The sequence below is a fragment of the Lissotriton helveticus genome, chromosome 9 (genome assembly GCF_964261635.1).
Source record: "Lissotriton helveticus chromosome 9, aLisHel1.1, whole genome shotgun sequence".
NCBI classification, from domain to species: domain Eukaryota; kingdom Metazoa; phylum Chordata; class Amphibia; order Caudata; family Salamandridae; genus Lissotriton; species Lissotriton helveticus.
Genome location: NC_136070.1, coordinates 351,351,153 through 351,367,850, shown reverse-complemented (window position 1 = coordinate 351,367,850; position 16,698 = coordinate 351,351,153). Strand labels below are relative to the sequence as shown.

General features: G+C 45.9%; 1 protein-coding gene across 1 annotated transcript in view; it reads right to left on the bottom strand.

Moving 5' to 3' along the window:
- Positions 1 to 16,698, bottom strand: part of UNC79 (unc-79 subunit of NALCN channel complex) — a 641,854-nt gene that overhangs the window by 68,162 nt on the left and 556,994 nt on the right. Inside the window, 1 exon segment of the mRNA XM_078660089.1 lies at positions 10,796 to 10,900. Coding sequence (XP_078516215.1) covers positions 10,796 to 10,900 — 105 coding nt within the window.

The following is a 16,698-nucleotide window of genomic DNA, read 5'->3' as shown; positions in this document are numbered from 1 at the left end:
TAGGTTTGAAGAGCACATTATTTACCCTCCCATTTCAAGCGATTTTAAGAAACCGGAGTCCACCACTTCAAGCCTCTCCCACCATTTTCCATTATACTTATCCAAGTCATCTGGGACCCATTCCCGCAAACAGTCATATAGCTGCGAGATAGAGGGGCTAGTGCCTTTAACCAGTATTTCCAAAAGGGGAATTTGATCAAAACCAACTGCCCCCCAAGCATTTCTCATAAGAAAATCCTGCAGCTGTAAATATTTTTAAAAAAATCCAAAGGCCCAGCATTAAATCTAATTGCAGACCACCTCAAAGGGAGCAAAGAGATTCCCAGCAAGGAGGTCTCCAATCCTGCTACATCCTCTGCGTGCCCACCTAGCTAGGCAACTATCATACAAAAATGTGGCAAGTAGGTTCTTAAAGCGGGTCCGTTTAAAATAACTTGTCTCAAAGAACTTCAGTAGGCAGCTGTGGGCTGAACTGCCAATCAAGAGCTCATAAATCGAGGGTACATAACATATTGCCCCATGTTCCATTACCCTGTAGTTGAATAATATACTGTAACATTGCAAAGAAGCAACTAAATAATATAATCTGAAATTGAGGAGCGCCCACCCCCATCTCTAGGTAAACACATAAAAATGTTAGCCCTCCTGGTCCTCTCATAAGCCCAGATAAATCTTGCCACTCATCTATCAATTTTTTTAAACCATTCATTATTAACCTCCAATGGAACGGTGCGAAAAACATATAGCAATTTAGGAAGGAATATCATGTTAACCAGGTTACACCTCCCCACTATAAAGAGTTTCAAATTATTCCACCGGGTGAAGTCCTTCTTAGTTTTCTCTAGAATAGCTGTTAGATTTAGATCGATTATACGCTCCACTTTAGAAGTAACATATTCCTAAATATGTAGCTTCATCTGTAATCCTGCTTTCGGTGGCTAGGGTATGTCTGTTGATCAGTACTTGGGTTTTGGCCCTACTAAGCAGAAACCCTGATTGACTCCCGAAGTCTTCTGCAATTTCATCAACAGCGTGAACAACCCTGTCCGTATCATTGGTAATTATAGGCACATCATCGGCATAAGCCATGATTTTTGTATCACAGCCCTGTAAACTTTACGGGCAAAATATCCGGAGAAGATTGCAGCCTCCTGAGAATGGGGTTAATAAGTAGGGCAAATAGCAAGGGGGAGATGGGGCAGCCCTATCTCGTGCCCCTTTCCATTAAGAAGGGCTCTAATTCATGCCCCATTATTTGAAAGCGGTCTATAGGTTTATTATACATTACACGCATTGCATTGACAAAGTCCCCCCCTCCAAGCCATTTACTTCCAGAACCTGCCACTAAAAATAAACCACGACACCCTGTCAAAGGCTTTTTCAGAGTTGAGTAAGGCCACCCCCATAGGCATTGCAAGGACTTCTGTTGCATCGAATAAAGGAATACCCTTCTGGATATGATCCGAGGTCCCTCTACCTAGGATGAATCCATGCTGCCGGTCCAACACCAGTCGATGTATAACACCAGCTAGCCGACTGGCAAAAGTTTTAGAGTAGACCTTCACATCGCTATTAAGTAGTGTAATTGGTCCATACGTACCCAGAGCTGTATGGTCCTTACCTTTTTTAAAGAAAATAATGATATCCACAATGCCCCATGACCCGGGTGGGGCAGCCCCAACTCTGGCTTTGCTAAATAGTCTCAACAGTTCCCGGTGAATTTCTGCATAGAACCTTATAAAACTCAATGAGGATGGAATCTGCCCTGGCTGCTTTCCCCGATGGCAGGGCATACAAAGCTGCCTGTAGTTCTTCAGGTAGTATACCACCCCGTAAAAGCGATCTCTCCTCATAAGTGATTCCACTTATTTGCCCATCAGTGCCAATGCATCAGACGCAGTCAGGTTTTCGCTCCAACCTCAGTACAGAAACAGCACTACTGGAGGTAACTGAGACTACAAAGGAAGTGACAGACCGCGGAGGGAAGGCAATGCTGGTATTACTCGATCTCTCAGCGGCCTTTGACACCGTCCCTCACAACCGGCTCTTTTTTAGACTCCATGAGATCGGAATCAGAGGGACGGTGTTCAATTGGCTTAAGTCCTTCCTCTCCGAGCGCCAACAAATGATCTGGTCACCAACATTTTCAGCAACTGTTCCATCTCTTGATGTGGGAGTGCCACAGGGATCAGTTTTAAGTCCCACTTTATTTAACGTTTACCTCTCCCCTTTGGCTGAATTAGTGGAGATCTTTGGCGCGCGTATTGTGTCCTACACGGACGATACTCAGCTGCTCTTCACCTGCGAAAAGAACTCTGATTTCGCAGGTGACTCTATCAAAAACTGTTTAGAGGCGGTCTTCTCCTGGTTTCAGCTGAATCAGCTCAAATGCAATTCAGACAAGTCTGAAATTCTATTTTTTGGCTGCTCCCCTGACATCCAATGGAAATCTTGGTGGCCAGCAGATATGCACCCTCCTTCTTCCCCCACTGCGATTGCTAAGAATCTGGGTGTCAAATTTGACAATGGTCTTACCTTTAAACCCCAGATTATTGCCCTAGTAGGCCAATGTTTTGGCGTACTACGTATACTCAGGAAATTCCTCCCTCTATTGTCACAGGTCCATAGGAGAATCACTGTAAAAGCTATGATTGGATCCAGGCTCGACTACGCCAACATGCTCTATTTAGGTCTCCCAGAGTACCTCCTATCTCGCTTACAGACTGTTCAAAATTCTGCCGCAAGGGCCATTTTTGGCCTAAGCCGCAGATCCCACACCTCGTCCCTCCTTGATGCACTGCACTGGCTCCCGGTGAGGAAACGTATCATCTTCAAGACTTTGACCTTGACCTTTAAATCCTTGCACGGTACTGGTGCAGTCTATCTCAGGAAACATGTTCAGTTCTACCATCCTGCTAGATCGTTACGTTCAGCCACTCAAGCCCTAGCTGTCGTTCCATCTGTAAAGCACTAGCGCATTGGAGGTCGTTCTTACAGAGCCTGTGCCCCGCAGGTTTGGAATAAGCTCCCCCTCTCACTGAGAAAAGCTGATAATCTCCTGTCTTTCAGGAAAAGCCTTAAGACCTGGCTTTTCAGCCTTTAGTGCGCTTGGTCTCTGCTCTGTCTCTCTCTAGAGATTTGTACAGCGCCGGGACACTCTGCCCGAGTAGCCGTGCGCTATATAAATCGCCAATAACATAACAAACATAACAATGTCTTTGTGCCACGGGGCCATAGTCGGGAGCAGCTTTAAAAAGTTCTCCATTAAAACCCCTGAAGGCCTCTATAACCATACCAGTATCCGTAACAAAGCTACCTTGTATATTCCTCATTTTATTAATATAACTGGCCACCCCCTTTTGCCGTAACTTGACTGCGAGAAAGCGCTTCATTCGCTCACTATACACAGAGCTTGAGAGTAATTGGGTTATAGTCCAACCTGGCAAACTTGCCGTGGGGAGTGGAGTATCCAGGATCTGGGGCCTTTAGAGGGGGCCAATGTTCCGGCGTTCTCCTTCTGCAAATACCCCAGGGATCTAAAATGAATGCGGTTTATGCCCAGAATAGCTTTCTTCCTTACAGCAAATCCCCCCTGTAGAGCCATTTTCATTGAAATCCCCACAGACTATAAATGGATCGAACCAAGATGGGAGCCTGGTTGCCAAAAAGTTAAACAGACCCGGGTCATCTAATACTGGGGCATAAAATGAGCATAAAGGCTACATCTGCTCTTAAGAATCTTAGGCCCCCTTGTACCTGTCTCTTTTTCCCTTCATTATTTAACCCACAGATGTCAATAGAAGCAATGCGCAGTTAAGCCATAACCCATAGGGACTGTCATAACCGCCTACATATACCACCCAAATGTAGCAAATACCATGCTGCTGCCCCATCTTGCATATTGGGCGGAGTCTATTTTGTTTTTTGCACTTTTTATGCTTGAGAGCATATTCTCATGACTATATTCATATTCCCAGTGCCGTTGTTTTTTGGAAATAAAAACATAATCAAACTTATAGCCACTTGCTGTGTATTAATGATCACACCATCAAAAAGCCAACCTCCCTCCCCTCCCTGAGAAGCCCCTAAAACCCCAATACCCCCCACCACCTCCCGCCACTCCCCCACTATTGAAAGCAGCCAGGCGTGTCTGTGTGATGGAGACCGGTGGCCACGCACCATGGGGCTCTCCCCCCAACCCTCTCAGGTGTAACCCCCCGCTCCCACCAAGATAAGCGCCATAAGCACAAAAAAGAGAAAAAAGGAAGAAATCGCTTAAATTAAGGTGAATCAAGCCAATTAATAAAGAGGGCCCCAAAGCTATATATTGTTTTTGTTTGCCAGAACCTGACCCAAATATTCTTTTGCTTTTATTTCAGATGCAAAAAAATGTAACAGACCCCCCCTGACAATTGTTTGTCGTCTGGCGGAGGCCAACAAATATGCTTCGAAGCCAGCATCTTGAAATGGTTTGATCACCTGTTGCAGGCGCCACCGGCGTTCCACAGTTGTATGGCAAAAGTCAGGGCATACGAAAAAGAGCAATCTAGATATGTCCGTCTTGCATCCGGCAGGCTTTCCCAAAAATGGCTTGGCAGAGCAGAAAGTTGCCAAAAAATACTAAAATAGCCCTCACTTGTCTAAAATCTCTACTAGACTGGGCTGGATTAATACAACCGAAAGGAAACCGGTGAACTCTTTGAACTTCTGAACCACAGTCTCATTCTGAAAGTTCAGGCAAAGCATTCTTCAAGAGATCCAGCATGAAGGAATGGATGTTGCGCCCCTCAAGGCCAAGAAAGGGAAGATTGTTCCTACGCTGTTGGTTTTCCATGTCCTCTAGTTTCTACTGCACATCGATAAATTGGGCATCATGCAATTTGACGTGCTCCTTAACTGCTGCGACATCTGTCTCCAAAGCTGTAGTCATGTCCTCGATGCAGCTAAGGTGCTCCCCGATCCCGGAGCATGCCTTCCCCACCTTCGAAATGGCGGGGTCCAGCTTTTTTGTGGCCTGCCTTGCCCTTTTGCCGTCTGCTCGTGTCTCAGCCTGATGCTCTTTAATATACACCAAGATTAGACCTAACTCGGGGTTTAGAGACATACACCCTGCTGTATGTATGGCAGGTGAGGCTGTTTCATTCGGGGCTGGTGCTTCCTCCCGGTTCCCAAGTATTTTTGTAAGGGAATTATCCCATTTCAGGCTTCTGCCGACTGAGTAATAATGATAATTACGCACTTGTATAGCGCACGACTACCCGGAGGCATCTCGGCGCTTGTACGAATACCACTGAGGAACCCTTCCCGGCCTTTCCCGGTGAGGTGCCCACTCCTGGGCACCCCCAAGGTGAAGCCAGGCATCCTAGAGTTGTTGGGGCCGTTGTGGAGATTAAGCAAGCTATTGCCCAGAGTTGCAGAGTGGGACTCATGATTAGAATAGGCACCGAGGCGAGAATTATCAGGTCGGAGGAAATTGAGCCCGAGACCCACCGAGGCGGGAATTGAACCCTGGTCCCGGGCCAGACTTCTGCATCAGGGTCTGCCGCTCTAACCATTGAGCCACACTTCTCCATTCTCCTCCTCTGGGATTTTGTATTGTTTCTAAGGCTAAGAGCTTTCTTGTGTTTTGAGCACTTGAGCTCTGTCTCAGGTGCTTCCAGTGTACTGGATCCAGGGGATGAAGAGTTAGTGCCACTGGTCTCGCTGAAATGTGAGTTAGAGCCCTCTGAGTCTGAGCCATCAGTGAGAGAGAAGAATTTGTCAGCCCCATCCATTGTGAGATCTGCCACCGTTGGTCCGCTCTGATCTACGCAGTAATCCTTGCTACACCGTTCCTCCCCAAGAGTAGAAGCCTGAGGAGTGGGGTTAACTTTAGCAGCTTACTGGGAGAAGCCTGCCCACCACTATGGATTTGCCTGGGGCTACACACCACTAATCAAGCTCAGAATGTAAGGACTGTTCTGGTGGCAATGGAGGCAATCCACAAAGGTCTGCCGGATCTGTATCTGCAGCAAGTGGTGCGGAGGGTCCCCCAGCCAATACATCGGGTGCCGAGATGACAATAGGGTCTGGCCCATCCCATTTCTTAGTGGAGCCCATGTGACCTGGACCCCCACCAGGACCCTTAGAGGTAAAAAAAATTCCATTATTACAGGCGGTGGCTAGAGCAGATCATCCTTACAGGGGCCCGCAAATCACTCCTCAGAGATCGAGCCTGTCCCAGTATTTTTTAGCAATTGCTTGATTATTCCTTCTCCCTGCTCCCATTCACTTTGGCCTAATTTTGCACAGGCGAGAGACAGTCGGCTTACCTGGCCCGCACCAGCCTGATCCGAAAGAGAGTGCTGTCTTGCGCCCAGCGTGTAAGCAGCAAGTCTTGCAGATAAGGAAAACACTTCCCCTTTGTCCTTCTGATGCTTTGCTGTCTTCGGAGGCATGCCAGTAGGTGTAAGCACCCAGACAATGCTGGTGCTGGAGCCAGCCACCGATACTGTGATTCTTTTCGTGAGCCCTGTCCACCTGCAGAGAACTCCATGGCACTTCTGCGTGGCACATTCCAGTAGCAAGCAGCACCAGCCAGCAAGCCCGCTCACGGGGTCCCCCGGGCCTAGGATTCCAATCGGCATACTGCGTCGGCAGCTTGGGAAGTAACACAACGCTGAGCCAAAACGCCCAGCTCAGGTAGCCATCAGCTAGCGACAGTGGTAGGAAAAGCAGGGATGAGAGAGGTCAGAGAGAGAGCCCCGCCACGATGCGTCTATACAGCGCCATCTTGCTTTCTATCCTCTGAGTTAAAGTGCTATTCAAGTACGAAAATGATATTGATACTGTGCTCTACAGATGACTTAGAATGAACTGATTATCATGACCCATCATGAGTGTCTATGGATGAGGACTCTAGTATCAAGGGACTCAGGATATGCTTTGAAAATGACTAGTTTAATTTTAGCATTAATCCTGCTTGGCATCTCTTCAGTGCATCTTTACATCTTCACACCTGAAGCAAAGCTGTGAAGCAAGTATAAGTCATCTTTAAGAAAGTTCAATTGTCTGCAGTTACCAGAGACCTAAGAGTATTCTTTAGTTTCATCAGCTTCACTATTACTGATTCACGTTTTGGATTTGTTTCTGGTTAACATTTTTCCTAAATTGTCGGAGAAAGTTGGTTTGACTAATTTACTTTATTTTATTTGCATCATCGCCTATCTCGACTTAAAGCTCAGTAAACCTCTTTAGCAAAACACACGTTTCCAACTCATTGCAGTAATGACATTATTTTCTATAAAATATTGCAAGTACATAATCGTATCCCTTTTGCATTCTTGGCTCATTTTATATTTCTTCTGATTTGCATCTACTGACAGAACGTGTAATTACAGGGGTTGGGAAAGTAATGGGATCCATATGTAAACTAATTGTCATTTTATATTTACACAAAAAAAGCTGGAGACTACTAAATCATCATTCAGGAGACGTTAATGTAAATGTGATTAGAACTGTGTTGACTCAATTTGATCCTATTAAGTTATTTCAATAACAAAATTACAGTAATGTGCTGAATCCGCAGACTTTCTAATAATGCAATGACTGAGCATTGGGTCACACATTGAAGCTCAAGGGTCCTATGCATGTATTGCTCGGAGTATAGCAGCAAGGCTTGTCATGGGCCTATGGTTAGCCTGGCCCTGAGGCTGAGAGGTCTACTGGATCTACTTCAGAGGCCTGTGTTTACCTCCATGGTCACAAGCTCAAATCACAGAAGATCTACTCGGTCTTTCCCCTTTCTGACATTTGTTTTCTCGCAATAGGGCCAAGATACATTCTTGGGGTTGAATGCGTGCTCAGCAAATAACATGTTATGGGTTTATATTAAAGTTGTAGTATAAGGATGCGAAATCCTGGGTGAAACGTAGCTCAGCTGCATAGTACCAAAATCATCCAAAGTGCTTTCTTTGTTCCATGGAATACGACATAGCAGCACAATTTGTATTCTAGTGGATTGTGACTGTGAGATGGAAGTAAAGTGGGCCATGATCTGAGGGGGAAAATTAGCCATCTAGAAATTGAAATACCTATACGGTGCATGATATATCCATCAGAAATTGTATTTCTTAACATTGTGACTGTACATGCAAAAGACGCAATGATATAATGTAAAATATTGGGTCTGATCTTGCAGGCCTATCTGTCATCACTACTTCTTATATTTTGCTTCTGACATGCAAGAGCATTACATAGACACTGCTAGAGGGGTGAATACTTGTGTTTTGTGAATAAGCCAAAAGGAACTGTTAACATACTTTTTTGCCTTGTTTCCCTCATTTTCAATTAGTTTGGTACACAGTTTTAACATCTTAAGACACGTGGACAGAAACCACAGAATATCACGACCCAGGATTCAAGCAAACAGGTTTGCAGATCCCCCTGGCTGAAATCCACATTTCTTCAATGAGGAGCAGTCATCAAGTAATGCTCGCAGAAAGCAAGGAGAGAAGTTAATTATAGTTCCTTGCAAATGTCTGGGTTTTGAGCGTGACTCTTTAAGGATACATTTGTGATGTGGAAATTCAAAAGACTATCCACCTTGTGTTAAAGAGTGACTTCAGCTGATTTGTTGCCTCTATCAAGACCACCAAAAATTACTGTCCAATCACATCCCAAACTGCCTTGTCAGTTGATGTAATGTACGGTTGTGGTGTCTCAAAGAACTTGCATTATGCTATTTGAGACAGAAGGGAAGACATCTTTCATGGCATGATGGACTACTAGAAACTCCAGCACATTTGTATGCAGCCACTGTTCTAACATGGTCTATAGTCCCTGCTCCATTATGCTGCCCAGCTGAGTGATCCAGCCCAATGCGGAGTCTGTATCTATTTTAACCTGCAAATATGTTAACATGTGGACTCCTGACCTCTGCAGTAAAGCCACCACAACAGCCATCACCTTGGTCAATACTGGCAGTGCAGTCATCAGTCCAAATGCTTGAGCCGAAAGTTGAGTGCTGAGATGACACAGTAGGTCTAAAGTAACACCTGGGAGGGTGTAGGCTTGGAAAATGCAACTAGGCATTCTGCAGATCCAAGGCCAACAATACCTGGCTCATGGGCAGTGTCTTGAACTTATCCTGTCGAATAGGTGAAAGTCTAGGATGGCATCTGTACTTCTTGAGCACCAAGAAGTAAACCGAGTAAAATCCGCTGTCCTTTTCTTTCAGGTGTATCACTTTTAAAGCCTCTTTGACCAGCAGGGCAAGAACGACCACTTCCAAAAGCAAGCCATGTGCCATAGAGCAGGTACTGGTTAATAGAGAGACGACCAGAGGGAAGGATAGGATGAAAGTACGTACAGACCCAGCAATCTTTTCTGATCATCTCCCAGTAGTTGGAGAAATGGGAGAACCACCTTGATTACAAGTAGATGGCATCCATGGGGGAGTCAAAGAGATTTTGAGGCAGTAGGTCCAGTGGAAGATGGCAGGAACTTGATCTACTGATATTGGCGTTGATGGCTTTCCTTAAATCCATTCCTGTCTCGACAGAAGGAATACATTATTGTACTGTTTGAATTTGCTGGGAAGGTTGGTGTTGTCAGCACTGGTCTGCCCTGTAGAAGCCTTGGGCAATATGTACAAACACATTCTCCCATTGTCACAGAATGTGTAAAACCATTTGATACATCTGGCCACTTGAAACTCTCCGTACTGCTGTTGAAATTGTTTCACCACACAGGGTAGACCCAAAAAGCATGTTGTGGCTATTCTATTTTGACGTACACCAGGGAGGATTTGGCCGTGTCTTTAAACAGCCGCTCACCATTGAAGGGGATGTCCATGGGTAGATGTCTGGAAATCCAGTAGCATGTATCTAAGCATGGCAGTCTAAGGTAAGGTAACTGCTGTGCCCATAGATTAAGCTATGGTGTCCACTGAATACTAGCCGCACTTTAGGACGTTTTGGAAGCATTCAAACCAGCATTGACCGGATTGTAGAAGGGTTTTTTCTTGTGGTCAGGCAGGCTGTTATTAGAGTCAGTCAATGGAGTCAGAAATACCAGCAAAACTTAGCACCATAATCAACTCTGATGATAAGGAATAGAACAGTTTAGGAGAATGGCGTCAGGGCGCCAAAAGATCCAGCAGCTGGGTCACTTCCTGTATGAAAGAGAGAACCGTATCTTTCTATGATGATTTTATGGGTCGACTTCTGGGGAAACCTTTCTTGCCTGTCTGGAGATTTACATGAAGGGGACAAGGATTGCTTTGGCATGTTCTTACAAGATTGGTCCAAAAAGACAAAGTGCCAGAGAAGTCAATCTCGGTGGCATGCCTGCTATGCAGAAAGTAGGATCATTAAAGATACAAATATATAGGGAAAGTATTCATATATACGGAAGACTGAATGCTCCGAAGTTCCTTGCAGTGATGCTGTTCTGTGCCCTTTCACAGAAAAGCACTCTATTTCCCTAATTTCGCAATAGATATTTCTGTCAGATAAGTGAATACATTAGTATCTAATTTACAAAGAGTTGACTAAGTAAAACCTACTCCCTCAAATTTTGTAAACAGTCATGACGACGGTCGGAGTAAATCACACTTACACAGACAAATGCCTGTGAATCAGGTTGTTAGTTCTTTAAAATTATAATGAATTAATACCAAAGACCCTCAATTCAGTTAATGGTCATGTTGGGTCTAAAGCAACACTGAATTGCGGCATTGATCAAGGACAAATTGATAATACATGGAGCTCCTATAAAGTATTATAAGATGTGCACTGGGCTGTGTATCCTCTACCTGTATCAGAAGTAGCATGTTCGTATCAGGCAATGGAGCCTTCAGTTTCAAAGCCTGCAGCAAATCCAGGATCACACTTCGAGTCAGATAGAATTTATCTCTCTCCTGGAAATACAAAGGATAACAGAAGATTAGCAATGGAAACTAAAAGAATCTCGCAATGTTTAGTCAGCATGTCCTCGTGGTGTTTTCTTTGTTGGAGTAAATGCATAATAAAGGACTGTATCAAGTACCAAGTATTAACATGCCATTCAAAAGGATGAGGTCATAGGTCGAATACTTTAAATATCATAGAACTCTGAGGTGGCTGTTAAAGCATGAGAGGGTGTCGTACCAATACTTTAGCGTTTAGAATATCAGATGCAAAGGTGCATATATACATACCTCCCCCAGGACAAATAATACTAAATCCTTCCGTGTTTGGCAGAAAATTCAGGTTCCAGAGCTAAGGGATGCTCTCCTAACCACCAAGCCAGTAACTTCAGTAGATCTAAACGTTGCTGCCAGGAACGATATACTTTGGATTCAGGCAACTACTGGCAAATCTTGTGCCAATAAAAAGTTCAATTCTAAAGAGAAGCAGCCCCACCACTCCCTGGTATAACTTTGAACTTAAGACCTTCAAACAATACTGTCAGAAACAGGAGACAATATGGACGAAGGACTACAGTCAAACTGAAAAAGAAAATTACAAAAAATGCATTGCCAAATATAAAGCCCTTATTACAGCCACCAAATCAAAATTCTATACGCTAAAAATAGAACAGGCAAAAAACTCCTCTAAAGGGCTCTTTCGCACTATCACTACTTTAACTACTATTACCACTCCCAATACCACCATAATCAGTAGTAATATTTCAGCATCATCTCCTACGCCGACGACACCCAGCTGATCCTCTCCCTGACCAACAACCCCGCCGCCGCCAGAGCCAACCTGCACGAAGGGATGAAAGAGGTAGCCGAGTGGATGACGACCAGCCGCCTGAAACTGAACTCGGACAAGACGGAGGTCCTCATCCTGGGCTCTTCACCCTCCGCCTGGGACGACTCCTGGTGGCCTCCCGCCCTGGGCACCGCACCCAAACCGACAGACCATGCACGAAACCTGGGCTTCGTCCTGGACTCCTCCCTCTCCATGACCAGGCAAGTCAACAGCGTCTCCTCGGCGTGCTTCAACATCCTACGCATGCTACGGAAGATCTTCTGGTGGATCCCCACAGAGACCAGGAAGACCGTCACCCAGGCCCTCGTCACCAGCCGACTGGACTACGGCAACGCCCTCTACGCCGGGACCACCGCCACGCTCCAGAAGAGACTCCAGCGGATCCAAAACGCCTCGGCCAGACTCGTCCTCGACATCCCACGATCCAGCCACATCTCCGGTCATCTGAGAGACCTTCACTGGCTCCCCATCAACAAGAGAATCACCTTCCGCCTCCTCACCCACGCACACAAAGCCCTACACGACCAAGGCCCGAGCTACCTCAACAGCCGAGTCAACTTCTACGCTCCCAAACGCCACCTCCGATCAGCCAACCACGCCCTCGCCGCCGTCCCCCGCATCCGAAGAGCGACTACAGGAGGAAGGTCCTTCTCCTACCTGGCCGCCAAGACCTGGAACTCCCTCCCGTTCGACCTGCGCCTGACCCAAGACCACCTCTCCTTCAGGAAGAAGCTGAAGACCTGGCTGTTCGAGCAGTAGCGGCACCCCCCCTCCCCAGCGCCTTGAGACCCTACGGGTATGTAGCGCGCTTTATAAGTGTCACTGATTGATTGATTGATTGATATTTGCAATTACCTGACATTCTTCTTTCAGAGGAAGGTTCAGGACATTTTCTGATAGTTTTCTGACTACTAATCAGTGTGTTCTAGTGCCTGCCCTTTTCTGCACCGATGCAGATGAGGAGTCTAGGTCTATGAGAGAATTTTCAAAGCTATCTGAGAAAAGAATCACACAATTGATCTTGACCACTAATTTAGGATCCCCCTTAGATCCCTGAACCCCTTCCATAATTTAGATGGTCCCAGATATTATGGCAAAATGGCCTGCTTCTAATTTTAACACCATGTTTCAATCAGGGATTTTTCCTGAAGACTGGAAGAAAGCTTCGGTTTTGCCACTTTAAAAAAAATCTAATCTTGATCCCCCAGAAACCAACAGCTACCATCCTATAGCTAGGCTGCCTTTTCCAGCCAAACTTGTGGAAAAAGCAATGAATGAACATCTGTCATTGAGCAAAACAATCCATTAGATTCCTCTCAATTCGGTTTCCACAGTGGATATGGCACTGAGACTGCCCTTATAGTTGCTACGGAGGAGATTTTTGCAACCTAGGATGGTGGCAAAAGAGTGGCCCTGGTCTTACTTCACCCTTCCGCCACGTTTGATATGGTCGACCACGGTCAACCTCATGTGACTAAGCGCTTTAGGAGTTAAGGGCCAGGCGATTGCCTTACTTAAATCCTTCCTGATCTCTACAGTTCAATCAGTTCATCTTGATGAATACACTTTCGAATCCTATGTTTTACCATGTGGTGTCCCCCAGGGCTCATCATTGAGCCCAACATTGTTCAACATCTATTTTACTCCGCTGGCAGCACCTTTTGGGTTCTCATTGGTCTCCTATGCCGATGACACCCAGATGGTAGTATCCCTCTCCAATTCTAATCAACGCACTGATTAATCTTTTTGAAACTGTATGTCCGCAGTTAGCGACTGGATGGGAAAAACTGCCTCAAATTTAATTCAGCCATAACGGAAGTGAAGCTGTTTGCCCATAACACATGCTGGCCCAACAATATGGAGACTCTGTCTATCCCTAAGAATAAAGTCAGGAACTTAGGATTCATACACTCTGCTGGCGGATCTTGAAGCTCTCCAACTCATCCAGCTTGTTACTCTTCCTACCCACTCAGGGGGCCATATTCTGGACCCCTTTTTTTCCACGCTTGACGGGGTGAAGATGTCAGACCCGATGCAGATGGGATGGACGGATCATTTGCTAGTGGAAGCCATTTGTCCCATCCACGATAAGCTTTTTAAATCAGTGGACAGGCCTATCCTAAAAAGGCTTTGGCATAAGCTCAAACTTGAAGATTTTTACAGTTTACTGGAACAGAAACCTTTGAGCGCCTTTGTCAACGTGGACCAAGGCTACCAACAGTTCTGCATTTGGATCTCTGAGGCTCTTGACTCCCTTATACCTTTGCGGTGGTCGAAAGGTAGGGCAAAAACATCTAGCCCTTGGTATAATGAGTCCCTTGCCGAGCGGAAGAAATCTTGCCGGAAAACAGAGAGGGAATGGAGAAGATCTTATGACCCAGCTCTGAAAATCCGGTATTTTGCCGATCTGAAGCTCTATCACAGGGCCATCTGCAGAACACGGGCCGCATTTTACGCTCAGGAATTTGCAACCAGTACTAATCCATCTAAACTGATCTTTAAGGTCTTGAAGGACCTTATGAAAAAAAGAGCTATCTCGGAGGTGATCTGCACAGACTTCCATTGTGAGAGCCTAGCCACTTTTTTCCTGGAGAAAGTGCAAAAAATTTACCGAGGATTCGATCCATGTCGGCCGAATCCAGAGGTAATTGACCCCGAGTCTTTGGGGTATGAGACCCTGGCTACTATACCAGATCTGTCCATTGAGATCTTTGACAAACTTAGCCTTAGGGTTAAATCAGGTTCTCCTCTGGACCCGCTGAAGCCAGCTCTCATCAACACACTTTCCCCGCTGTGCCGAGCTCCCATATTGAATCTCATCAATATGTCGCTGTCCAATGGAACGGTACCCACCGCCTGGAAACAGGCAGTGGTTACTCCTATACTAAAAAAGGCCAACTCTGACCCGCGGCTGTCAGAAAACTACCGACCTATCTCCCTATTGCCTTGGATATCTAAAGTAACGGAAGCCCACGTCAACTCAGTTCTGTCTGAGCATCTGGCTCGCAATCAGATACTGGATCCCAGTCAGAATGGCTTCCGGCCTGGACACAGTACCGAGACGGCACTACTTTACATCATTGAACATCTTCGCCAGGTACTTGACTCTGGACCTACAGCAGCGCTTTTACTATTAGATCTCAGCGCTGCTTTCGATACTGTGTCCCACCATATATTGATCCAACGCTTAGAGGAAGCTGGAGTCACTGACATTGCTCTCAAGTGGTTTCGATCATTTTTGTCCGATCGAACCTTTAAAGTGGCAATACCACCAGGCCAATCTACCATCTATCCCTTGGAGCTGGGAGTCCCACAGGGCTCCTCGTTGAGCCCCACAATGTTCAACCTCTATGTGAAACCGTTAGCTGCGGTCGTCAAACAGTGGGGTTTGACGATGACCTCATATGCTGACGACACGCAGCTGGCGGTGACACTTAGTGGAGACCTTGAGGTGGAAGCCCCAGATTCCGTGCGCGACTTGTGGCAGTAGCAAGCTGGCTTCGCACCAACTGCCTCCAGTTGAATGCCACCAAAACTGAGGTGTTGGTGTTGGGGAAGCAAGCGGAGCTATGGGGAAACCAGTGGTGGCCACCAGAGCTGGGAGTTACTCCGATTCCAGCTTCGGGAGTGAAAAATCTAGGCATTTGGCTGGACCCCGCGCTCACTTTTACGGACCACACTAAGAAGACGGCCGCCACGTGTTATGGTATCCTGCGGGGCATAAGGCCGGTCTTAAAGTACTTTGATCCCCCCACCAGACAGCTTGTGGTCCAGGCGTCGATATTATCTCGGCTGGACTACGGCAGTTCGCTGATGTTGGGGATGAATCAGGCGGAGGCCTCCAGGCTCCAACGGGTGCAAAATGCCGCGGCGCGAGCCATTGTGGGCCTCCCCAGACACTGTTCTGTGTCAGGTACCATCTTGGCCCTACACTGGCTTCCGGTCAGACAGCGGATCAAATTTAAGGCGCTGTGTCTGGCCTTTAAAATTCTGAAATCTTCTTCGCCGCCGGCACTTGCCAACTTACTTACTCCTTACATCCCGCTGAGATCTTTGAGATCGGAGGCTCTCCACTTGGCAGTCTGCCCCCGCTTTAAACTGAACAGAATGGGTGGCCGCTCATTCCGGGTGCTCGCAGCAGAGCTATGGAACTCGCTTCCGGTGTGCATCCGAGCTCTTAATGACTTGTTCGCCTTTAGGCAGGCGATCAAAACCTTCTTGTTTCCCGCCTCTGAATAGTCTTCCCTTCTTTTATTGTGTGTTATGTTACAGTGCCTGTCAAAAGCGCCAGGACGCCCCTTTGCTGGGGCAGCTGTGCGCTCTAGAAATATAAATAACATAACATAACATAACATACTGGACAATATATTAACATTCAAGAATCAGGTTAACGCAGTAATCTTTTCATTTTTTTATCTTAAAAAAACTTGCAGAAAATAAATCAAAAATCTGATCCCTCATGACCTTCTGAAAACAGTGGTCATTGCTTTAGTACTTTTACGGATTGACTACTGCAATAGCCTCTATCTCAGTCTGCAAGTGAATATTATACAGACATTGCAAACTGTACAGAATTCCGCAGCTAGAATGCTTAAAAATCTGCAGAAATTCCAGTCTGCTACCCCAGTGTTGAATGAGCTCCACTGGCTTCCAGTGAGAAAGGGGGCTGCTTTTAAATCTTTATATATTGCCTATAATGGGTTAGCCGGTACAGGTCCTGAATATTTGAAAAATGAATTCTGCTGGTATACTCCTAATAGACCCCTCCAGTCTGATGAAAACAGTTTTTGTGCCTCGACACAGACTGACTACTTAGGGTGGCAGAGGCTTTGTGAAAAACACTGCACTCATTTGGAATGAACTTCCTCTTGATTCAACAACTGCCCTCGTTCTCCTTATTTTTAGGGAAAAATTTAAAACTTGGCTTTACTGCAAATAATTACTTTTACCTTATTGTTAT